Consider the following 22088-nt stretch of genomic DNA (forward strand, 5'->3'; position numbering starts at 1 on the left):
TTTATTATGAAAAATATCAAACATTCAGAGAAGGCTGGAGAGACGATAACCCATGTCTGTGAGCACGTCACCCACCTCTGACAAATTCTAACATTATTCTAATTTGATTCAGATTAGACATGAATGAAATGAAACGTTGCACACACAGTTGAAACCCAGTGTCCTCCTTACCTTTGCAGATACCATCCCCACTTCCCCTTCTCCCACCCCCAGGAGCCTCTCCCCTTACCGGTTTTGCTATTTAGAGCATTCCTGGGCAAGCTTTTCTACCTCTAGTACTCAGATCTGTTGGTACCCATCAACAGTAAAATACCAATTTACATGTTTAGGAAGATTCCATAAATGGTACACTTGCCTCTGTCCCTCTTCAGTTTGCCCCCTTTACTCCAGCTCAGCATTGTATCTGAGATCTGTCCACATTGATGCCTGTAGCCCTGGTTCATTCTTTTTAACTGCTGAGTAATATTCGGTTTTATGAAAACACAATTTGTTTACCTGCTCTTCTGTTTCTAGCTATTTAGGTTGTTTCCAATTTCTCTTTAAAGCGCCAGTGAACATTCTTGTCCATTGCCTTGTGCCCCTAAGCTCGAGTTCCTCCAAGGTATGTACTGAGAAGGGGAATTGCTAGGTCAAAGGATGCGCTTAGCTTTAGCATCACTGGTTATTGCCAAATTGCCTGAGAGGGTAGTCACACCAGTTTCCCACTTGCGCTGCATGTGCGGTCTCTTTAATCCGTATCCTGGCCAATATGTACTAGTGTCTGCCCATCTGATTGCTACTAAGCTTTATCCTTCTCATGTTGCACAATTGATTTTCATGGCCACTCAGCACAGAGGACACCTGGCGGGAGGGCGTAGGGAGGCTCACGGAAAGAATGATGAGCCCAACAAAGCTAGTTGTGGCCAATCAGGAGCCAAACAAACCCAGGAGTCTTGGATCCCAGGCACTCATCACCATGGGAACCGGACTCATGGCCAGAACACATACTCTGTCTGCAGCCACCTTTAGAGAATAAAAGGTATTTAGAGAATAAAAGGTATTTGCATAATCTGTATTCTGTGGTAAATATCAAGAACTGTCCACACTAACAGAGGACAAGAAATTACCATCTTACAGAGTTTTGTATTTCACAAGACAATATCCTATGCGTTCCTCACTTGAGCCTGACAACCCCATAAACAAGGCTTGGGTTACATCCCACCTTTCAGATAAATGTGAGGCTCATAGCTAGTCAGCAGAATATTGGCTTTGAACCCATTTACCTTTAAAGTACGTCTTCTTACGTCCATTTGGAGATGGGTATCTGAGAGTTGGGAATTCTCAATGTTTCCCCCCACAAGTTTCACTGTAATGAGGTCACACCACAAACACGGAGCTTTCCCCAAAGGGTGAGGCCCGGCCCTTGTGTTTGTACACCTGGAGTCAGACTGTAAGAACATCCAGGCTCTGCCACCCAGTAGGACTGTGACCTTGGGCAAGTGACTTTTCTGTGCCTCTGTTGTCTCATCTGTAACATGGAGATGATAGCACCTACCTCCCAGCAAGGTCATATGGACCGGCTGCAGTAACACACCTAAAGGGACAGGCACAGCCCTGGCTGGCATGGCTCAGTTGGTTGGGCGTTGTCCCATGTACTGAAAGGTCACCAGTTCAATTCCCAGTCAGGGCACATGACAGGGTTGCTGACTTGATCCTCGGTAGGGGGTGTGAAGGAGGCAACTCACTGATGTGTGCTCTCACATTGCTGTTTCTCTCTCCCTCTAAAAAGAAATCCTGTAATAAAAGAGAAACATGTAAATTGACTGTCCCCCTGCTACACTCACCAGCCAATCAGGCGTGAGTATGCAAATTAACCCAACAAAGATGACGGGTTAATTTGCATGCACAGGCACGGGTAAGAAAGCAAAGCAGGAGAGCCGACAGAGAGTGGAGTGGCTTGGGGAACTTGGCTCCCCGAGCCACCAAATGGAGAGCAGAGAGGGAAAGCTGGAAGCTTGGAGGATTTGGCAGAGTGGGAGGCCATGGAACAGAGACAGAGCAGGAAGGGAAAACCAAGAGTGCAGGGAGCACCAGGAATGCTGGGAATCGTAGTTCTGGTGGCAGACGGATCTCCTAGACCTAGACACTAGAGCAAAGTGAGCTGGAGCAAGTTACTGTTGTGGTGGAGGATGGAGGGAAGGCAAAGGGAAGAGACATAAGTAAAATCAGAGTATCTAGGAAAAATTAAAGGGAAGATATCCTAAAACTTCCAGGAAATCTCTACCAATGAATCAAAGAAAAAAAATGCCTCTATTATTCTGTGAGCAACAAACCAAACTGTGTTGGGGGTCTCAGACAATTCGCTCATATGATTGCAAAGACAGAAACTCCCTGATTGGAGAGGGCTCCCCTGAGGGCTCCCAGATTGGAGAGGGTGCAGGTCGGGCTGAGGGACCCACCCCCAGTGCCTGAATCTTTGTGCACCGGGCCTCTAGTAATAACAAAATTTAAGTGCCAGAGACACAGAACATATGCAAACGCCAGCTCTTGTGAGGAAGACTGTGATCGTGACTCTGGCTACCCCCAGGGAGGGGCGGTCCCGGTGAGGAAGAAACACCGAGGGCAGGCCTCGGCCCAGCACAGCTCTGATCCTGGCAGGCAGCCCATCTGCAGAGGCTAGGAGGGCCCTATCCTGGAGGTACAGGCTCGCAGCATCCAAGCATAGGACCAGGGGAAGGCGGCAGAACTTCTACCAGGTCACTCGAGGGACCCTTGTAAGTCTACATCTTTGTTTTTCTCACAGCTTGAAAAATGCCAAAGGATTTATCATCCTGAGGATTGACCGTGGCTGCCACAGCTGACAGTGAGATGGCCAGGGGCTCAGGGAGCCCACACCAAACGAGTTGGGTGGAGAGAACTTGAGTTGAGTAAGGAACCAAACATATAATGACCTATTCTCATTTCCCATCCATCCCAGAAGGCCTCGCTCATGATTTGGGAAGCAAGGCACAGTCATTGCTACTTGGAACCTCATCATCAGTCACCAGTTATCTAGCCCCAGTGACGGAGAAGAGCGAATACACCATAGAAAGTAGGACAACAGGGTTCAGCTCCTAGTTCTGCCTCTTTTCAGGTGGGTGAGCTTTCATCTTTGTAAGCCTCAGTTTGCACAACTAGACAATGGAGCTGAAAACGCCTACCCCACCTACCTCACAGGGCTGTGATTGGAAATGAGGTAACATGCATGAAGTGCCTGGTGAACTGTTGTGTGCTGAGTTGATGGCGATGATTGCCGACCACACCGAGCCACCCTGGCTTTTCGGAGACATGTATTCAGCTGCGGAGGTGAGGACCTGGCTGAGTTATCCACACCCTGTCTTCTGGGTCAGGCACGCATTTCCCTGGGTCACTGGGTCACTCCGTGAACATGACATAGCCTGAAACTCTATCCAGCCCTTCCGGAAACTAAATCTGTAAAACCGTGGCCTCACAGGCTTCCTGTTCTAATCAGATGAGACAGCCAGCCACGGGGAAAACCACACAGTCAGTTGGCGACAGGTGGAGAGTCATGGATCTTGGAGGCAGAGTTCAGACACCAGCTCTGCCCCTCGCTAGCTGGGTGACCCTGGGTACGTCACTTGCCCTCTCAGTGCAGTCATTTGTAAAATGGGGCAGTGATGCCTATTTCATGCGTTGGGAGAAGTAAACGAGACCATATATGCCACACTGTAAGCCAACAAATGGTGGCGGCAACTTCATCTCCCAGGGCCACTAATTCGTCACCTGCGAATGGCGGCCATTGCCGCTCCCTGGCACGACTGTTGTGAAGATGAACTGAGACCATGTATGCAGCAAGCCCAGGATTTAGCTCAGGACTGGAAGCTCTACCGACGCTGGCCCTAGGTTTGTTTCATTCCCCAGTGACCGCCCTGTGCCTTGCAGGGTGCCTGGCACCCACGTGGAGGCACTCACTGAACATTTGTGGAGCGAATAAACGAAGTACTGCAGGTTTCATTAACTTCTCTGAGCCTCGACGTCCTCATCTGTAAAATGGGCACATCAACACTTACCTGCGAGGGCTGCTGTGAAAACCAAGGGGCCTACAGCAGATATTCCAAACGTTCTGGCGCACCACACGCCGGGAGGCCCACTGAGCATGCCCTGCACCCCACCCCCTGGGCAGACACCACAAGAGGCAGCTGGGTAAGTAAGAGTAATGTTTACTGAGCGATACAGGACTGAGTACTATGAAGGGTTTACCAGGATGGAAATGCACCCCACCCCCGCCCCTGCCACCCCCAACACCCAGAGACTACAGTACTTAGGAGTTACACGCAACGGCCATAACTGCTGAATATCTGTTCGTAACAAACAAACCATAGCATATTTATACTGTATCACATCGAGTGATTATAGAAATCCATTTATATATTGCTTGTATAAAATCTTTTTTTTTGTAAAAAATATTAAAAAAACAAAACAAAAGAAAGTATAAAAAAACATGTGCAGTGGAAAGCCCTGCCAGGACAGCCAGTCTGTAAACATTCAGTGAGTATGTGCTTTGGAAGGGCGCCCGCGCCTCCTGCCCACAGCAGCTCCAGCAGGGCCGGCGAGGGTGCGCCCCGGCTGCCACTCCGGCAGGACCGAGCTGGACCACGACGGTGGGTGGGTACAGCAGGGCCTGGCACTGTGCCCTTCTCCAGCCTTGCATCGGGATCGGGGTCAGGGTCAGGGCTGGGGGCAGGCAGATTGCAGTTTCACTCTGAGTTCCATCCTCAGCCGAATTTTGGTTGCAACTCATGGCTTTTCCTGGCTGCTCGGAGGTCCTTTGGGTGGGTGCCCTGGCGGAGAGGCCGGAGAAGTGCCCACAGCTGCCTGGTTGGGCGTCTCTCCGGCCCAGAGCCTCTGTCCTGCCTCCTGCAAGCCTGGCCCCAGGCAGAACAGGCCCCCCTCAGGACTACTTTGGTCTCAGCGCTTGGTCCTGGGTTTCATCAGCCTGGGTTTCTTCCCCTGGTGTGGCTGATCGGAGTTTCACAAAAAAAGCCAGGCTGATGCTGGCTGTGCTGAGCCTCACTGAAGAGTTTTTCATGCAGCAAGGACGAGCCCTCTGGGACCCTCCTCCTCCTCCTCCCTTCCCCATCTTCTCCTCCTCCTCCTCTTCCTCCTCCCAGCCCATGGTCACTTCTTCTCCAGCTGCTCCAGCAGTGGGTTGCCGTCTGAGTCGGGGGTCTTAACGCTGTCGGTCCTGACGATGCAGGTGGGGCGATGCCGGTTGAGCATCAGGATGAGCTGCTGCCGCTCCTGCTTCAGCTCCTCGATCTGGGTTTTCAGCTCCGCGTTCATGAGCTCCAGCCGCTCAGATTCCTGTGCACAAACACAGAGACATGGCCGTCAGCTTTCACGGGCTGGGGACCGGCTCTGGGGACAGGCTCTGCCCTTGAGGAGGAGTAAGGCGAGCATTTCCCTGCTTTCTCGAATCCTCACCTGAGGATATTTTTCCGTTGATTTTTAGGGAGAGTGGAAGAGAGGGAGAAAGACAGAGAGAAACATCGACGTGAGAGAAACACATCAATTGGTTGCCTCCTGCACGAGCCCCAACCAGGCCAGGAAGGAGCCTGCAACCAAAGTTGCCCTTGACCAAAATCGAACCCAGGACCCTTTGGTCCTCAGGCCAACGCTCTATCCACTTAGCCAAACCAGCTAGGGCAACATTTCCCTGCTTTCTGTCCGCCAGGTTCCCACTGGAGGAAGCACAGAACCTGCTCCTGAGCCCCTGGGATAAGTGACTTCTGGAAGCAGTGTCCGTCACGCTGTGACACTGCCCTGCGTCCCCAGGGAGATGAACCCAGGCAGGCTATGCCTGGGCCAGCCTGGCTCATGTCCCACCTCTCTCCCTCACTCAATCCTCTCCAAACACAGTGGCTTCCTTACTGTTATTCAAATATGCCCAACACTCTCCTGCTTCGGGGCTTTTGCACAAGAAACAAAAGGTCGGAGAAGACTGGAGACCGAGTGGGCCTAGAACAGGTGCACAGAGGGTCCACAGAGGTGGCCCCTGGGTGGCAGGGAAATGGCCAAGTGCTTTGAGGGGTGACAGATGCATGCTGCGGAAATTCCGGCCTATGGAAAGAACAAGGATGGTCGTGTAATTCCTTCTACAACACGTGCTCCCTGGTTATTAGCCTATAATTGTTTGAACAGCCTCTTCCTGCCCGGTTAGCTAGAAGCTTTGCCCATTGAGAGGCAGTAACAGTCATTCTTCTTGACCCAAAGTGAGGTTTCCACTAGACCTCAGGAGAGATTTCCAACCACCTTCCAGCTCAGTTGGAGCAGCTCCGGGGAAAGGAAAGAATGTTGGTTTGATCTGGGCATTTGTGTGTTTATCGTGTGGAGAGTGAGGGGCATACCAATTAAAGCCTCGGGGAGCAAAACAATAAAACAGAAAAGCTCCTGAATGATTTTCCTTGGACTGAGTCTAAAAACTTATCACCAGTCTGGGAGCTGGAATTTATTCAACTTTGGCCGGCAAAGTTTTAGGCCAGCAGTTCTCAACCAGGAGCCATGTTGCCTCCCAGGAGACAGCTGACAATGTTTTCGGTTGTCACAGCTGGCGAGGGGGCTGCTCCTGGCACTTCGTGCCGGGAGCCAAGGGCGCTCCTGAACGCCTGCCCTGTAGTACCCAGGGTGGCCCCACAGAAAGAACTGTCTTGTCCCGAGTGTCAACAGTGCTAAGGTTGAGCAACCTGTATTAGGCAGAGAACACGCTGCGGTTGCAACTGTGTGTGTGACAACAGGCCGTGTGGCCCTGGCTCGGGCCCATGATTGCCCTCCCCCCGGGGCGGGGGGGGGGGCACACACACCCTGGGCGCTGTCTTCCCCACACCCGCCGGTCTGACTAAGCTGTGCCTTGTGCTCGTCCCTGAGGGGCCAGCGTCAGCGTCCAGGGACCTCGGGACTGCGGAGACGTGTGATCCTCGTGACTAGATGCTGAGGGAGAACAGCTTCGCAGAAAGGGGAAAATTGCTCAGCGGGAAAATATTAAAACTCAGCTATGGTGGTTTTTAGTTCAACAGGATGAGGTGCCACAGGGGGGCTGGCCTGGGCCACTGTTCTCGGAAACCCTGAGAGAAGTCCACCTCTGAGGGCCAGGAGCGACCCCACGTGAAACCATGAGGCCCTGACCCGTCAGTCTGGGGCCGGGAGGTGGGCATCTTAGCCACTGGCTCCCTGAGTCTGAGGAGCTGCTGACCTTGGGAATCTCACAAACCCGCTGACCATCTGGCTCTCCCCAGCCCAGGCTCCGACTCTGGGTCATTCTGAGCCTCTGCCCCACTCGCCCATGAGCATCTGCTGAGGACCTGTGTGCACAAGGAGGGCTCCGGAGAAACCCAGCCCGTGAGCCCCCAACACGGCTCTCGTATGGCTTCCACTCTGAGGGGAAGAAGAATGCACACAGTAGGGCAGAGCCTACTACGTGCCCGTCAGCCAGGCTGCGTCTGGGAGACCTTCGGAGGGGACTGAACGGCCAGGTCTGAGGCTGGGTTTGGAAAACCGGTGGACTCTCTGGTTGAGGAGAGAAGGTGGTGGGAGTGAGGGATTGCAGGAAGGGAGCCCCGAGTGAACAAGGACACAGACATGGAAACGCTTACGATGTGGTTAGGAGATAAAGTCGCCCATCATGACCACTGGTCATTTTAGGACAGAGTGGGGTACGTAGAAAGCTGGGAAGGTGGTGTGGAGCCAGCCTGAAAAAAGCTTTAGGATTTCAAATAAGAGTCCACAGCAAGTTTCTTAACTTCTCCAAGCCCTGGTTTTCTCATTGGTTAAAAAGGTGATGATCCTGCCCTAACCGGTTTGGCTCAGTGGGTAGAGCGTGGGCCTGCGAACTGAAGGATCCCGGGTTCAATTCCGGTCAAGGGCATGTACCTAGGTTGCAGGCACATCCCCAGTACAGGGTGTGCAGGAGGCAGGTGATCGATGAGAGAGTGATCGATGTTCCTCTCTCATCAATGTTTCTGGCTCTCTATTCCTCTCCCTTCCTCTCTGTGAAAAATCAATAGAATATATATATATATATATATATATATATATATATATATATATATATTTTAAAAAGGTGATGATCCTGGACTCGCGTGGGAAAGGGTTAGGGAGGCTTAAGGAATTTTACTTTAAGCAGTGAGCAAGAGAACAGGAAGCAAGAGAAGGGGGAGAAGAGGAGGAGGATTTCCAGGGAAGCTTGGCAGGTCTTGGAGAATGAGAGACAGGGACGAGAGCTGCCTGTGAGCCCGGGGGAGGGGCTGTTCTGGAGAGTGGTGGGGAAGGACAGAGAAGGGAATAGGTGGTAGGTACAGTGAGTGGAAGTTACGTAACCCAGATGGTGTGGCTCAGCGGTTGAGCGTCAACCTATGAACAAGGTCACAGTTCAATTCCCTGTCAGGGCACATGCCCAGGTTATAGGTTTGATGCCCAGTAGGGGGCGTGCAGGAGGCAACTAATCAATGACTCTCTCTCATTATTGATGTTTCTATCTCTCTTTCTCCCTTCCCCTCTGAAATCAATAAAAAATAAAATAAATTTTAAAAAATGGACACGTAAGGGTCAGGGTCCAACATGCAGCATTCAGTACTGTGCACAGATCCACCTCCTTAAAATGAATGTATGACAACCCAGCCTTATGTGTGAACACCTGCATCACCTGGGAAGACCCAGCAGGTGTGTGGCGCCTTGCTTCACACATGCGTTTATCACAGGGACGCCCTGGCATTTTGTTGGCCAACCTGGCTTTCTCTCTGCAGCTCCCACAGAAAGGACCATGTCTGCTCCTGCATGTGTATCCCCCAGTGTACATAGCAGTGCTGGGCACCTCGTACATTCTTAAAAATACTTGTCCAGCCGGCATGGCTCAGTGGTTGAGCGTCGACCTATGAACCAGGAGGTCACAGTTCAATTCTCAGTCAGGGCAGATGCCCAGGGTTGCAGGCTGTGGGCTCTATCCCCAGTGGGAGGTGTGTAGGAGGGACCCAATCAATGATTCTCTCATCATTGATATTACTATCTCTCTTTCCCAATCCCTTCCTCTCTGAAATCAATAAAAATATATTTTTTAAAAATAATTGTCAACAAATCAATAGATGAGTAAAAGAATAAACAAACAACGAAATGAATGCACAAATGAATGAATGCACTAGAGCCAGTACAGCAGAGTGTTAAGAACAAATACTTTGAAGTTAACCTTGGGCTCGAATCTCAGTTCTACCACTTAGTTGCTGAGGGACCTGGGCAAACTAACCTTGCCATGCCTTAGTTTCCCCATCTGCAGAAAGAGAATCATGAGGGCATGTATCTCATAGTTATTATGCCAATAAAATGAGATAACAGACACGCAGCAGTTAGCACAGTGCTCAACTTTACAAAAATTAGCAACTATTGTTCATTGTTGCATGCTGCAGAACAGAGCCTGGCCCATGCCGTTATCATTATATATTGTTACTCTTATTATTTAGAAATGAAGAAGGGCTTGGGGGCGGGGGAGCTGGAGATCGCTGGCCTGGACTCTCTGGTCACGTTCCTTCACTGCCATCTGCCATTTCTGAGAATCAGGAAAGGCCTCTCTGATGGGACTCAGCAGAGAAAGAACAATCGTCTGCTTGGTACGTTCCAGTGAAAGGGCAGGGGCCTGCTCTGAGGGCCGAGAGGAAAGGCAGCCCACCTCTGGCCTTTGCATCAGAGCTGAACTCTGGTCCCCGGGGGCAGGAGCAGAGGCCAGCCAGCTGGGGGCAGAGCTGGAAGAGCCTCCTGCAGCTAAGGGAGGAGCTTTTCTCTGCCCAGGTGTCTGTCCATGGCCCATGTGCATGGTGTTATCACCAACTTCACCAGCACCCACCCTAGCCAACTTTGGTAGCCGCCAGGGTACCAAAATGGGCAGTACCAGTCCTGGGCCAACTGGGTCCATCAGCACCAGGGTCTAACCTCAGTGGAGGGAGTGTGGCTGCTCCCACCTTCTCTGGCCCCCCAGGGATCTGGGTGGGCTGGGCTGGAGCTGCTGCAGGCTGCCCTTGGCTGTCCTGATTCAGGATGGGGCATCAGACGGGGGCAGGGGAGAGCAGGAACACATCGATTCCTGCAGCGTTTGATGACATCTTTGGATCCACACAGCCCCCTCCCTGCCCGGCCCGCCGCCCTGCTCACCCGCTGCAGAAACTCCGTCCGCTCCTTCTTCTTGTTCCGGCATCGGGCTGCCGCCACTTTGTTCTTTTCCCGGCGCCTTTTCCTCCGCTCCTCTTCCTCGTCTAGCTGTGAGGGCCGAGAGCCACTGATTAGACATTTGAGACAGGCCTGGAGCAGAGCTTCCCTCGTGCCACACAGACAGACAGATGGACAATCCGCTTCCTAACTCACGTCTCAGCAGTGAGGGAGCCGTCCCTGTCTGCCAGCTCCCTGGCCTCTCAGCTGGTGACATGGAAATACTGCCCAGCCAGCCCAAGGACCCTCTCGGAGCAGGTGGGCACCCCTGGGGGGAGTCAGGGTGCCAGGCGGGCAGGGCTGCCTGGGTTCTGCCAGAGTTCAGGAGGCCCGAACCTGGGAGTCTCCTCACACAGAGGTAGCACACAACGGTGATGGTCTGCTCTTCTGCCCAGCCCAAGCCCTCTGGGCACTATTTTCCAGGCCAGCAGTTCTCAGGCATTTCCTTCAAAACCACCTTGGGCGTGGGCGCAGCTTTTGCATTCTGCCCTCCCCTCCCTGAGGTACCTTCTTCCTCCCTCTTGGTCCTTCCAAACACTTGGGTTTATCTCCTTGTCAACTAGACAGTCTCCCAGCCTCCTCACCTGGCTCTAACTCTCTTACCTGCATGTTCTCCCCCAGGACACCCACCTGCATCCCAGGGTCCCAAGGCTCCCTAAAGTGCCCTGCACAGGACACAGGCAGAAGGGCCTCCTGAGTCTCTGGACTTACTTCTCCCCAGGACACGTTAGGAAATGCACCATGCATGAAAGAGGGCCCAGGACATGGGAAGGAGGAAACTCTGCCCACCAATACTGGCTTTCAGTCAAAGTGGCAGCTCTTATGTCATCTATATATAAAAAAAGCCAGTGTCCATGACAACCAGGACGACCAAACGACCGGTCACCATGCGGTGCAGTGAGCACCTTTTGGTCCCTTCTCCCCACCACCACCACCGCGAGCAGCAGCTGGCATGGCGCTGGAGGGCGGGGGCGGCTCGCGGAGGTGGCGGGTCATGCATGATTCTGTGTGCTGGGCTTCTAGTTAATAATAACGAGAGCTGCTGCTTGCTGCTTACTTTGCTAAATGCTTTAAATATAGGCCACATAATTCTCAAAATGTCTGATGATGAAGGTCCTATTACTGTCCCATTGGACAGATGGAGATACTGAGGCTCAGCAGTTCAATATATCCAAGGCCATTCATCTAGGACCATGGTCGGCAAACTGCAGCTCACGAGCCACATGCGGCTCTTTGGCCCCTTGAGTGTGGCTCTTCCTAAGCCTTAGGAGTACCCTAATTAAGTTAATAACCATGTACCTACCTATATAGTTGAAGTTTAAAAAATTTGGCTCTCAAAAGAAATTTCAATCGTTGTACTGTTGATATTTGGCGCTGTTGACTAATGAGTTTGCCGACCACTGATCTAGGAAATGGCGCAGTCGGCATTCCAACTCGGATTTCTGTGACTTCAACCTTCCTGCTCTTGCCCACTGGCTCAGCCCACCAGGATTACTTTGATGTGATGCCTCTCATGGTCTGTTACCTGCAGGAGAATCTGGAGGACACACGCCCAGCTGGGGTGGGGACAGTCTAGGGTCAGAGGCCATTAGAGAGGTCATGGATTGCTCTGGGCTTGCCAACTCTCTCACTTCTCGAGCCAGTGGGGGTGATTCTGGCAGCCTGAGACCTGGAACAAGGTCTCAGCCGAAAGGGCTTTGGGCCAGGAAAATAAACAGCTTCTCTCCATGCACTCCCAGCATGCTCTGGGAGGTCAGGACCCAGGGCCTGGGCCAGAGACCAGCACCCAAGGCCATTATCACAGCCCCTGGCAGGGCAGCCCCTTCTTTTTCTCCACCGCCTCTGAGCTCCTCTCTGCCCCACTCGCACTGCGCCTGGGAGGCTGGCTGGAGAGGTGCCTTGTCAACACGGCCGCGCCCACGCACCTCCCAGCCCCTCAGCCTCCTTTGAAACAGAACCAGAAGTGACAGCTCCTCTGGCTGACCCGCATCTGGGAAAATAGAAACCTGGACAAAATTGATTCCGCCCAACCTCAACCTCACCCCCAACAAAGCAGAGGTAACCGTGACGACAGGCAGAGGGAAGGAACTGGAGGAAGTGGCAGGCGGTGCAATCTCCCCTTGGCCAAGAGGGTTTGCCCACAAACTGCTAAGGTGATGTGTGCAACCTGAGCGCTGCTGGGCTCCGGGCCCCTCCCCCCTCCCCCAGAACACCCTGGGTTCTGGCAGAGCAGCCGTTTCCCAGGAGACACAACCTCTGTCCTCCAAGACCCAGCTTCCTACCCCACCCCAGTGCAGGGCCTCATCCTACATCAAGTTGGGGGCGAACAGAAGCCGCTCTAGCAGCAGGCTCAACGAGGGCCGAACGCTGCAAGTTTAAGAAATCAACTGGGCCAGGCTGATGCCCAGACAGAGGGCTGCTCTACCCGCTCCTCCAGCCACAGTGATCCCCTCCTGCCATCACCCTCTGCCCCAAACCTCTCATCTTTCTGCAAGCTAGCCAGGCCCTCCTGAGATGGCCTTCCTTTCCCATTTGGAAAACTCTCACTCAACCTTCAAGAGCAAATGTCACCTCCTCTAGGAAGGCTCCTTTGGCTCCGGATAGAATTAACGGCCCTGGCTGTGCTGTAACAGCACTCTGAGTGCCCTGCTGTGAGTCTATCCTCTCCCGCCATAATTCCCTGTTTATGTAGGACCTGACTTCCCTGCTGGGGACCTCGGCATCCCCAGCACCTGGCACAAAGCATGGCACTTAGGAGCTCAGCAAATATTAGTTGAATGAATGAATGAACAAAGGATTATGGAGAAAAATGGCACAGGCTTGGATTCTATCATATAAAAGTAACTTATGGTCTGTTCTGGTATCTGCATAACCTTTTCCCCAGCGCTCAGAGGAGCCTTCTCTGCTGAGATAGCCTCTCTGTCTGCAGGTGGCCAGCAAAGCTTGGGGGTTGGGTCCTGTCTTCTCAGAAGCACATTGGCTGAAGGCAGAGCCTAGACTCAGGGTGCAGGGCCCTGCTGGCTGTGGCAAGAATGCTCTAAGCCTGAGCAGGTCCTCAAGGTATCCAGGCTGTGCACTGAAGCCCAAAGCCTCCAGTTCCACAGCCACTTGGCACGAGCTCCCAAGGTCATCCCCAGGCCTTTCTGCATCCACGCCCCACCTTGGCTGACATCTCCCAATGAGGCAAGAAATGACCCCAACGCTCCATCTCCACTCCTTCCCGAATGGCACTGCTCCATCTCCCCCCAAATCCTCCTGCTGCTGTTTAAGAGCCACCCAGAGGACTGGAGAAAACAGCTGCTGAGGCCCCACCAGATATATGGCACTGGGCGGTGCCCCTCAGCCTTATCCATCCCCACGGGCTGACTCTGGCTCCTTTTGCCTGGGCCTGTGTGGTCTTCACGCCCCAAATGGGACCGTTTGGAGACCCCCCAGCCCTCCTCAAGCCTTCTTTCATCCCCAGAGTCAAGGCTGCTGTCCCTCCTCCTGCCGCTCCCTGGATTAAAGCATTTGGGACGTGAGTGGGTGAGAGACAGCAGACTCTTCTCATCACACAGTTCAGGCATCTAAAACCGGAACCCAGAACGGGAGGTGACAGGTTCTTCTGCAGATGCAGCTGGAAGAACCAGGCTGCCTGAGGAGGAGGCAATTTGACATTCAAGACATTTAAAGAACCAAGAGATCGGGGTCAGGGGATGGAGGGGAGCCTATCTTTTCTGTTCTCAAACTTAGTTCTGACTCTGTTTTTCCATAATTTCCAGGCAAACCTGGGGCAAAGCTGTGAGGGACTTGGGGGGTCCATGCCAAGAGGACCTCCTGCTGAGCTGTCCGACCTCAGGGAGCCTGTTCTCAAGCCCCTGCTGAGGGCTGGGGGACCCCAGCCCCTGGCCACAGCTGACTGGACAAGGGGTGAGTGGCTGACCCGAGCTGGGCTGCATTTGCTTCCAGGAAATTTAAAATTGAACTGCTGGACTGGGGAGCAAGCCACCTCAGCCATGTGCCCAGAGGAGCAGGAAGATCAAGACGCTGGAGCTGAGCAGAGACTAGAGATCATGTGATGAGAGAGACACACACTCAGCTCTAAGAGGGAGTCAGAGAGGCAAAGAGAAGGAGGGGTGACTGAGAAAAACAGGGCCTGGACCAGGACGAGGCAAGCAAGGTGCCAGGGACACACATTTAAGGAAGCACTCAACTCTGGGGCTCATGCAAGGACAGGGTCAGCAGCCAAGAGTGAGTGCCTCCTTAAATGCCATGCCCTGGGCATCTTACTTGCCTCAGCCAAGCTACAGACTGGGAAAGGCGAAGACAGGGACAGAGAGGAAAGAAACACAGAAAACAGAGACAAAGGGAAAGAGAAAGACGCAGAGCCCCCGAGACACACAGAGACACAGGCAGAGGCCAGTGGTACAGACAGACTGCGTGGACAGACAGGAAGCACACACAGACACAGAAACTCTCCTGGTCCTCCAATTCCACCCCTGGAGAGGCCTGGCGAGCTTCCTGTCCGTGGGGTCCATGGTGCACACACCCCCCTGACTCTACCCAGAAAACTTCTGCCTGGAGGGAGTCTGAGGAGGTGCCTGCCTCTTGCCACTGAAAGATGCCAGGACACCAGGCCCCCCCCCGCCCCGGGAAGTCACGTGATGCCGGGTGAAAATGGAGGAATAGAAGGCGGTCCCCAGTGAGCCAGGGGAGAACCACTGCTACCCAGCAGCCAGCTTCTGGAACAGCTGGAAAGCGGCAGCCTGGGTGCAGAAGGGCCTCTGGACAGGAGAGGCGGGCACCTCAGCAGGAATCAAGTACCTGGGTTCGGAGTCCAGTGGGCTAACTAGCCTCAGTAAACACCCAGGACAGTCTCCTCCCCACCTTCGCAGATGAGGACACTACAGAAATCAAGGCTGCCTGGAAGGTGACAGCCTCTGGGCCCCAGGGCCTGAGGCCTCCTGCTCCTCGCAGGGCAGGTGGTCTGTGTGAGCCCCCACACCTGGTAGCAGGCCCCCCGCACCCTTTCAACTCCATCTGAGGGCGAGACCATTTTGTGTTTTTCCCTATTTGGGTCTTTTCAAATAAAAACTATTTACTGCACAACTAACAGCGAATGTGTAGCACTGCCGCGAAGTGGTTTCAAGGAGGGGCCGCGCAGCTCTGCTCCTGCCTCACCCTCACCGGGGCCGTTTCCCAGGCCCATCTGCAGGCCACGTGACTGTCACACGGTGGCTCCAGTTACACAGATGTGACTGAATTCTGACATTTCATAAGCCTTTCCAAAAATGTATCTCGTGGGACCCACAAATAGATGAGATGAGAAAAGGCAGTGGTACTGTTTAACCTGAGGCACTGAACATACAGAAACTGTCACATGGACAAAGCAGTAGAGAAAAGAGCAATCAAGCTGGCGACAAGCAGAAATAGTAGAGGGGGGATCAAAGCCCCAGCGCTGACCAGAGCAGCGAAGGTCTGGAAGGCTTCTCTCAGAATGAAACCAGCATGTGCAGAGAGCCAGGCTCTCCTGAGACTCACGGCGTCAGGGCTGGCAGCGTGCGCTTTAGGGTCTAAGAGGTCTGCATCCCCGAGCCGCCCTGCTTTGGACTGGCTGTGTGCTCCTGGGCAAGTCTCTCAGCCCCTCTGAGCCTCCATTCCTCACCTGCATGAGGAAGGCACCAAGCGCTGCTGCACAGGTTTGCAAGGAGGCCTGCAGCCTGGGACACAGGAAGGGTTCAGCTTCCCTGCCTGCCTTCCCAGGTGAGACAGGGAGGCAAGAAGAGTGCTGCCTGCGGTACACCCAGCCTCCAGCTCCCCTGGGCAGAATCTGGCATAAAAGGACACCTGAGCCAGGGAAGCAGGTGCATCAGGGCATGAGGGCTGTCGAGCAGACCTGGAGTAACAGCTCTGAGGCTTCTAAATCCAGCTCTGGCCAGGCCCACTGGGTCCCTCCCACTGCATGAAGGAGACAGATTTCAACACCAGGGACCCATGAGCATCCTGGGAAGTAAACACCCAAATACCAAACATACCAGACATTCCCCAATATAAACAGGCTGCTCTGGGCAGTCCCTCCCCACTTCCCTGCACATCCCCCGCGCCCCCCTACCCCCACAACAAAAAAGTAGGGCAGGCCAGGGACAAGACATCACTGGGCATGCCAGCCAGCCTGGGCCCATGAATTTCTCTGCCTCCTCCCACCCCTGCAGGAGGAATGAGGAAACCCCAGGGCCCTTGTCCAATACCCCTGCTGACCCCCTGCAACCCACAGGGGCCAGGCCCTCCCAACCAGCATCTCCCCTGGGGCTGAGCTGTTGGAGACTCTGCCCTCCTCTCCCATCTTCTCTAGCCAGGCCCTGCTGCTCCTAATGCCAAGGTCTTGACTTCAGCTGTGAAATATTGGACAGTTTCTGTGAACACAAGACAGGGCCATAAGGGAAAAGTCAAGACAAATGGTCAGCCTAAGGCTGCAGTTGCAAACTCAGGTCACCTCCAACGGGCCAAGTCAGTAACCATTAGCGAGGGAGGAGGGCTAGATGGGGCCATGGCCTCTCAACTAGCCCCAGGGCAATGCAGGCTCAGTGTTGTCAAATCTCTCAAGGTTTCAAGACTAGCTGAAAATGTGGATTTTTAAGTTAACTCCCGATTTTTAATGTTGGCAACGGATTCCATTTTGAAAAGGACACTGAGTGAGCCAAACAAAACACATCTGCGGGCTGCTAACTGATGACCCTTGGCAAGCGACCCCACAGGGGTTGGTCATCAGACACCTGGTTCTAGCCACCATGGTGCTCTATTCCTCATGACCTCGGGCCACTCAGCTCCTCTCTCCTGTCCTGAGGCTCATCGGTAACAAACACAATAGCTTCCACTTCTCACTAACCTTCAAGCACCTCTGCAAGATGGGTAATAGGGATCTCATTTTACTCTCCATCCCCAAGGTCACGTGTCTGCCCTAGGTCACCCAGCTGGGAAGCGACAGGGATTCCACTCCATTGCATCATGCTTCCTTCCAATGGGTGGGCTGGACTAAAATCTCTGCCCCAATTCTGGCAACCCTGGGTTTTCATTCATTCACTCTTCAGAGGTAGGGTTGGCTTAGCAACACCTCCCCCCTTTTAAGAGGTTTCAGAAATAGTCACTTCAGAGCCAGAGAGGGGCTCTTGGCAAGCCCCCAGGCCAATCTCTAGATTTTACAGATGAGGAGACTGAGGTCCAGGGAAGGGAGAGAATTATTTCACGGCTCACACTTGAGGACAGGACCTGAGTCCTCTTGACCAAGTCCAAAGGACAGTGCTGGTGTGACCCCCTGGACTTCCTGGCTCCACCTGACTGCGCATCACCCCCTCTTCCTGGAATTTTCTACTTCTCTGACCTCTCCTTTCTGTCTCTTGCCTGGGATCCTTTTCCAGAGTCCTCTCCTTGGCCTGCTGCTTCCCTCACACACCACTTATGGATCATCATTTCCATGTGGTTTCCATGGCCACCTACACATCAATGCCAACCTCATTTTATTTTCAGACCCATACATCCAACTGGCAATTGGACGTTCAACTTGGATGTCCCTCAGCCCCTCAAAGTCTGTATCTTCAATTGGTGACTTTGTCTCTGTTCTCCACCCCACTGGTACCACTGCCCACCCATTCACTGGAGTTAGAAACTCGGGGCCTACTCCTCACCTGTCCCTCTCCTCATTTCCAATTCTGACCATACAGGCCATCCAATTCTACATCCTACACCTTCCTCAGAGCTGCCCCCGACTCTCCAACCCTATTACTACTTTCCAGGCCTCCTCTCTTTCCTGCACCACCGCCTGGGCGATCTCCTGACCTTGCAGGACCATCTTCCATCAAAGGCATCCCGAGGGATCTTTCTAAAATGCAAATCTGATCCAGTTATTGGTCTTGGGGCCGGGGGGTGGGGGGTCATTATCCTCAAGCACAAGCTCCTTAATGAGTCAAACAAGGTTCCTCATTTCTTGTCCCTCCTGCTATGGTCTCACCTCCTGTCTATCGCTCCCCTACACTCCATGCAGTGCTAAGCCTCTTTTTGCCCGACACTCCCCTAGCTTCATGCCTTTGCCCCTGCTGTCCGCTTGAGTTACTCTAACCCTGTACATTCAGCTCAAGCATCACCACCGATAGGAAGCCCTCCTTGATGCTCCTCCCCTCCAGGGCCAGGGAGGTGTCCCTCTGCTCTGGGCTCCCATAGAACTTAGAGCTTACTGACCCTACTGTGCTGTATTCTAGACTCAACCCCTACCTCCCCCACTAAACTGGGAGTTCCATGTGGGCAAAGTCTGTGTCTTCCTACTTTTTGTGCGCCCGGAACCTTGCTAAGCTTGTGGCCACCAGTAACGTTAAATAAACGTTTGCTAAAGGGAGGCCTGATCCACAGAACTGGTGACCTGGATGGAACCCAGGACTCCTGCCTCCCAGTCTGGTGCCCTTTCCACTTCAACCGCCCCCAATGCCAGGCTCAAATCAAACAGTCACCTACAAACAAACCCACACACTGGATGCCATGCTCACGCAAGGCCTCAAACCAGCCGAGCCAACCACCAGGTGAAGGCTCTGAACAAGAGCTGGCAGCGGCAAGGGCTCCACCTGCCAAGATGATTCAGCTCCCCTGGCTGGGGGCAGGTGGATAAGCAACTGCGCGGTGCAGCTGGCATCTGCAGGAAGCGGTGGGGAGCAGCGGGGCTGTCCGCTAAGCTCTATCCTGAGGTTCTGGGACCGAGAAGACCTAGAGACCCTAGGTCCCTACTGCACCCGCAGCCCAGGGAACTCGAGTTCAGAGAAAGGGAGTGAGTCTGCCCAGGTCCCTGGGTCAGGCAGTGACAGTACCAACCAGAGCACACTGCTTTCTGCAGAGGCAGGGAGCGCCTTCTTTATGACCAGAAAGCCTGACTCTGCTGTCATTGGGCTTCAGAGCCCACAGGGGGACCCATCCGAAAGGCTTCTCTGTCGCTCACGTCTCAGCAGGATGCAGCATTGACGGTGGCCTTCTCAGCCCACCCCCCTCGGTGAACACCTTCTCCAGGGTTCAGAGAACCCATAAGACAATAGGCCGCTGGGGTTCAGGGCTGCTTTACAGGGACAGAACAGGGAGAGGCCACTCTCTCAGAAAGCACTGGCGGACAGCTCGCTGGTCTCCACTGCTGAGAAAAGACGGCATTGTGTTTGGAACAAAGCCCCACAAAGCTGCTGGCAGGGTGACACCCATTGGCGGACGGTCCTGTTAAGGACAGAGCAAACACTGTTACTGCAAAAGTGAGGTAGAGGCCAGGAGACAAGAAAAAAATCACCCTGACGCGGGCAGAAAAGCTAACATGGAAGAGGAAAGGGGACTGTGATTAACTGGAAGTTCTTCTGCTGGAGAAAAGCTATTTGGAGAATGATGGCTCTTTTTTGTTGAAATACATCTATTTCAGGCCCATTTTGTACTTCTGGTTTGGTTGAGGTTTCGTTTCCCACTAGGCAATCCACCGATTTTCTTGCCCAGTGGACAATCGCTTCCAAAGATGAGAAAAGGAGAGAAACGGTGGTCTTAACAAGGCTCTCCCCACCTCCAAAAGCCTGGTACAAAGCAGGCTGTATCTGGCTGCAGGGAAAAATCTGCTTTCTTTTCAAAAAGAGTTAATAAGACGGTGGAAACTGAGTCTTTAACAATAACACAAGCAAGCAGTGGAATGTACCTTGATTACACTGGGGCAAACACACACACAAAACAGTAATAAAACCACCTGAAAGACAGAGACAGGAGCTCCTGCAAAACGACCATTTATCATTCAATGAAAATGCGGCTGTTGCAAAGAATACCTGTGAACAGGGACGTTCTGAAAGCCCCGAGTTAGCCAACGTGGAAGAATATTTCAAGTCCCACCATCCTATGAAAGCCTGGGAAGTCATTTGTCTTTCAGCGTGAAGGTGAAAGCCAAGGTCCTGGGCGTAATTATCCTCCACCAACGCAGTTCCGTTTAATCTGTATGCAGGCTGTGCAGCTAACAGGCGGAGTTCAGCCAACTTCTTTCAGGCACGAGGCACAGATAACAGACAAATCGCTGAGCAGAACAGCGACCTCCACTTTGCTGGTACCGAACCAGTAAAGATCCCACCCGGGTGACGTGGCCAGACCAATTCACAACCAGGGATGCCTGGCTTGGAGGATGGAAAAAGGATTTCATCATGAATGATGTATGTGATGAAGTGGATGCAAATAAAGTTCAGGGATGGGGGAAGGGCTTCAGAGCACCCAGGCAGGCTGGGGAGGAGGAGGAGGCACAGAGCAGAAATCTCCCTCCCTCTGCCCCCCAGTTCTTAGACCAGCGCTGCCGGAGAACTCCCAGCAAATGGGGGCTCCTTTGGCATCAGAATAATCTGTCTGATTCTCCCTTCTTTAACAAAAGAGAAGCCGGCCTACTGATTAACGCGGCAGCTTAATTAATTAGGAAGTCCCTTAGGGTGTGCATGCTGGCAGCAGGGAGGATCTCTAACCTGGAAATAACTGCTTTGGAAATGCGTCAGTGTTTGCTGACTCGGAGCAACCGTGCCTGACCAAGATCCAGGTACCACACACGTTAATGAATTATCTGATGGTGTGAGGGTCCCTCCGGGGAGCCTGAGATCATAGGTTTGGAGAAAAATGTGGTGCTGGATCCTTGCAGCCATGCTCAGAGGCGATCATTCACAGTCAGAGCTGGGACGTTCAGGTCATCTAAATGCAGCGTCGCCTGGAGGACTTGTCACATCACAGGTTTCTGGGCACACCCGCTGGAGAGTCTGCTTCAGAGCCAAGAATCTGCACTTCTGACACGCTCCCAGATGCTGGTGCCGCTGGCCTGCGGACCCCACTCTGAGTAGTGCTGATGTAAACTAGTGGATTTCAGATTGGTTTCAGCAGAAGGCTCTTGTTGAAAAGATACCATAATATATTAAATAGATAAAGGCCGTATTTTATTAAGGGGCTCACAGTTGTATTATATACTTATAGTCCATCATCAACACAATAAGTTGTGGTTGATGCCTTTAACTCAGAGGTGATGGGGGATGGTTGCAGATTTCTGACAGTCTCAGAATCCAAATTATTTGTCTTATGTTTTCCTTGCACACACAGATCAGTAGTTACAAACAGTGTATGTGTGTATACATATATCTATGTGTATATATGTACATACACATACAGTCATGCGTGCCATAACGTTTTGGTCATTGATGAGTCGCATCTATGACGGTGGCCCAATAACATTATGTTGGAGTTGAAATATTCCTATTGCCTAGTGATGTCATAGCCGTCATAACATTGTAGCACAAAGCATTACTCAGGTGTTTGTGGTGATGCTGGTGTAAACAAACCTATTTATTGTACTGCCAGTTGTATAAAAATATAGCACATACAATCATGCATAGTACACAACATTTGATAATGGTAATAAATGACTATGTTACTAGTGTGTGCATTTACTATACTTTTTATCATTATTTTATTTTATTTTTTTAAAATATATTTTTATTGATTTTTTACAGAGAGGAAGGGAGAGAGACAGAGAGTCAGAAACATCGATGAGAGAGAAACATCGATCAGCTGCCTCCTGCACATCTCCTACTGGGGATGTGCCCACAACCCTGGTACATGCCCTTGACCGGAATCGAACCTGGGACCTTTCAATCCGCAGGCCGACGCTCTATCCACTGAGCCAAACCGGTTTCGGCACTTTTTATCATTATTTTAGTGTGTACGTTTCTACTTAGAAAGTTTGCTATAAAAGAGTATGCCCTGTTATGCCGACAGCAGCCTCATGCACCACGTGTTTACTGTGTCTTGATTGCCTCGTTTTCTTTCGTGTTTGACCTACTCTTGTGTTGTTTTCTACAAAAACACGC

At 52.5% G+C, this 22088-nt stretch overlaps 1 protein-coding gene across 4 annotated transcripts in view; it reads right to left on the reverse strand.

Moving 5' to 3' along the window:
* Positions 1–4180: 4180 nt before the first annotated feature.
* Positions 4181–22088, reverse strand: part of JDP2 (Jun dimerization protein 2) — a 38990-nt gene continuing 21082 nt past the window's right edge. For all 4 annotated transcript variants that reach the window (XM_081102651.1, XM_081102652.1, XM_081102654.1 and 1 more), the window contains 2 exons: positions 10171–10275; positions 4181–5343 (listed from right to left, as the gene is read on the reverse strand). In XM_081102651.1, coding sequence (XP_080958777.1) covers positions 5158–5343; positions 10171–10275 — 291 coding nt within the window. In that variant the 3' untranslated portion in view covers positions 4181–5157. The remainder of the gene's footprint in view (positions 5344–10170; positions 10276–22088) is intronic.

Source organism: Myotis nattereri, assembly GCF_964212035.1.
Source record: "Myotis nattereri genome assembly, chromosome: 1".
Taxonomy (NCBI): domain Eukaryota; kingdom Metazoa; phylum Chordata; class Mammalia; order Chiroptera; family Vespertilionidae; genus Myotis; species Myotis nattereri.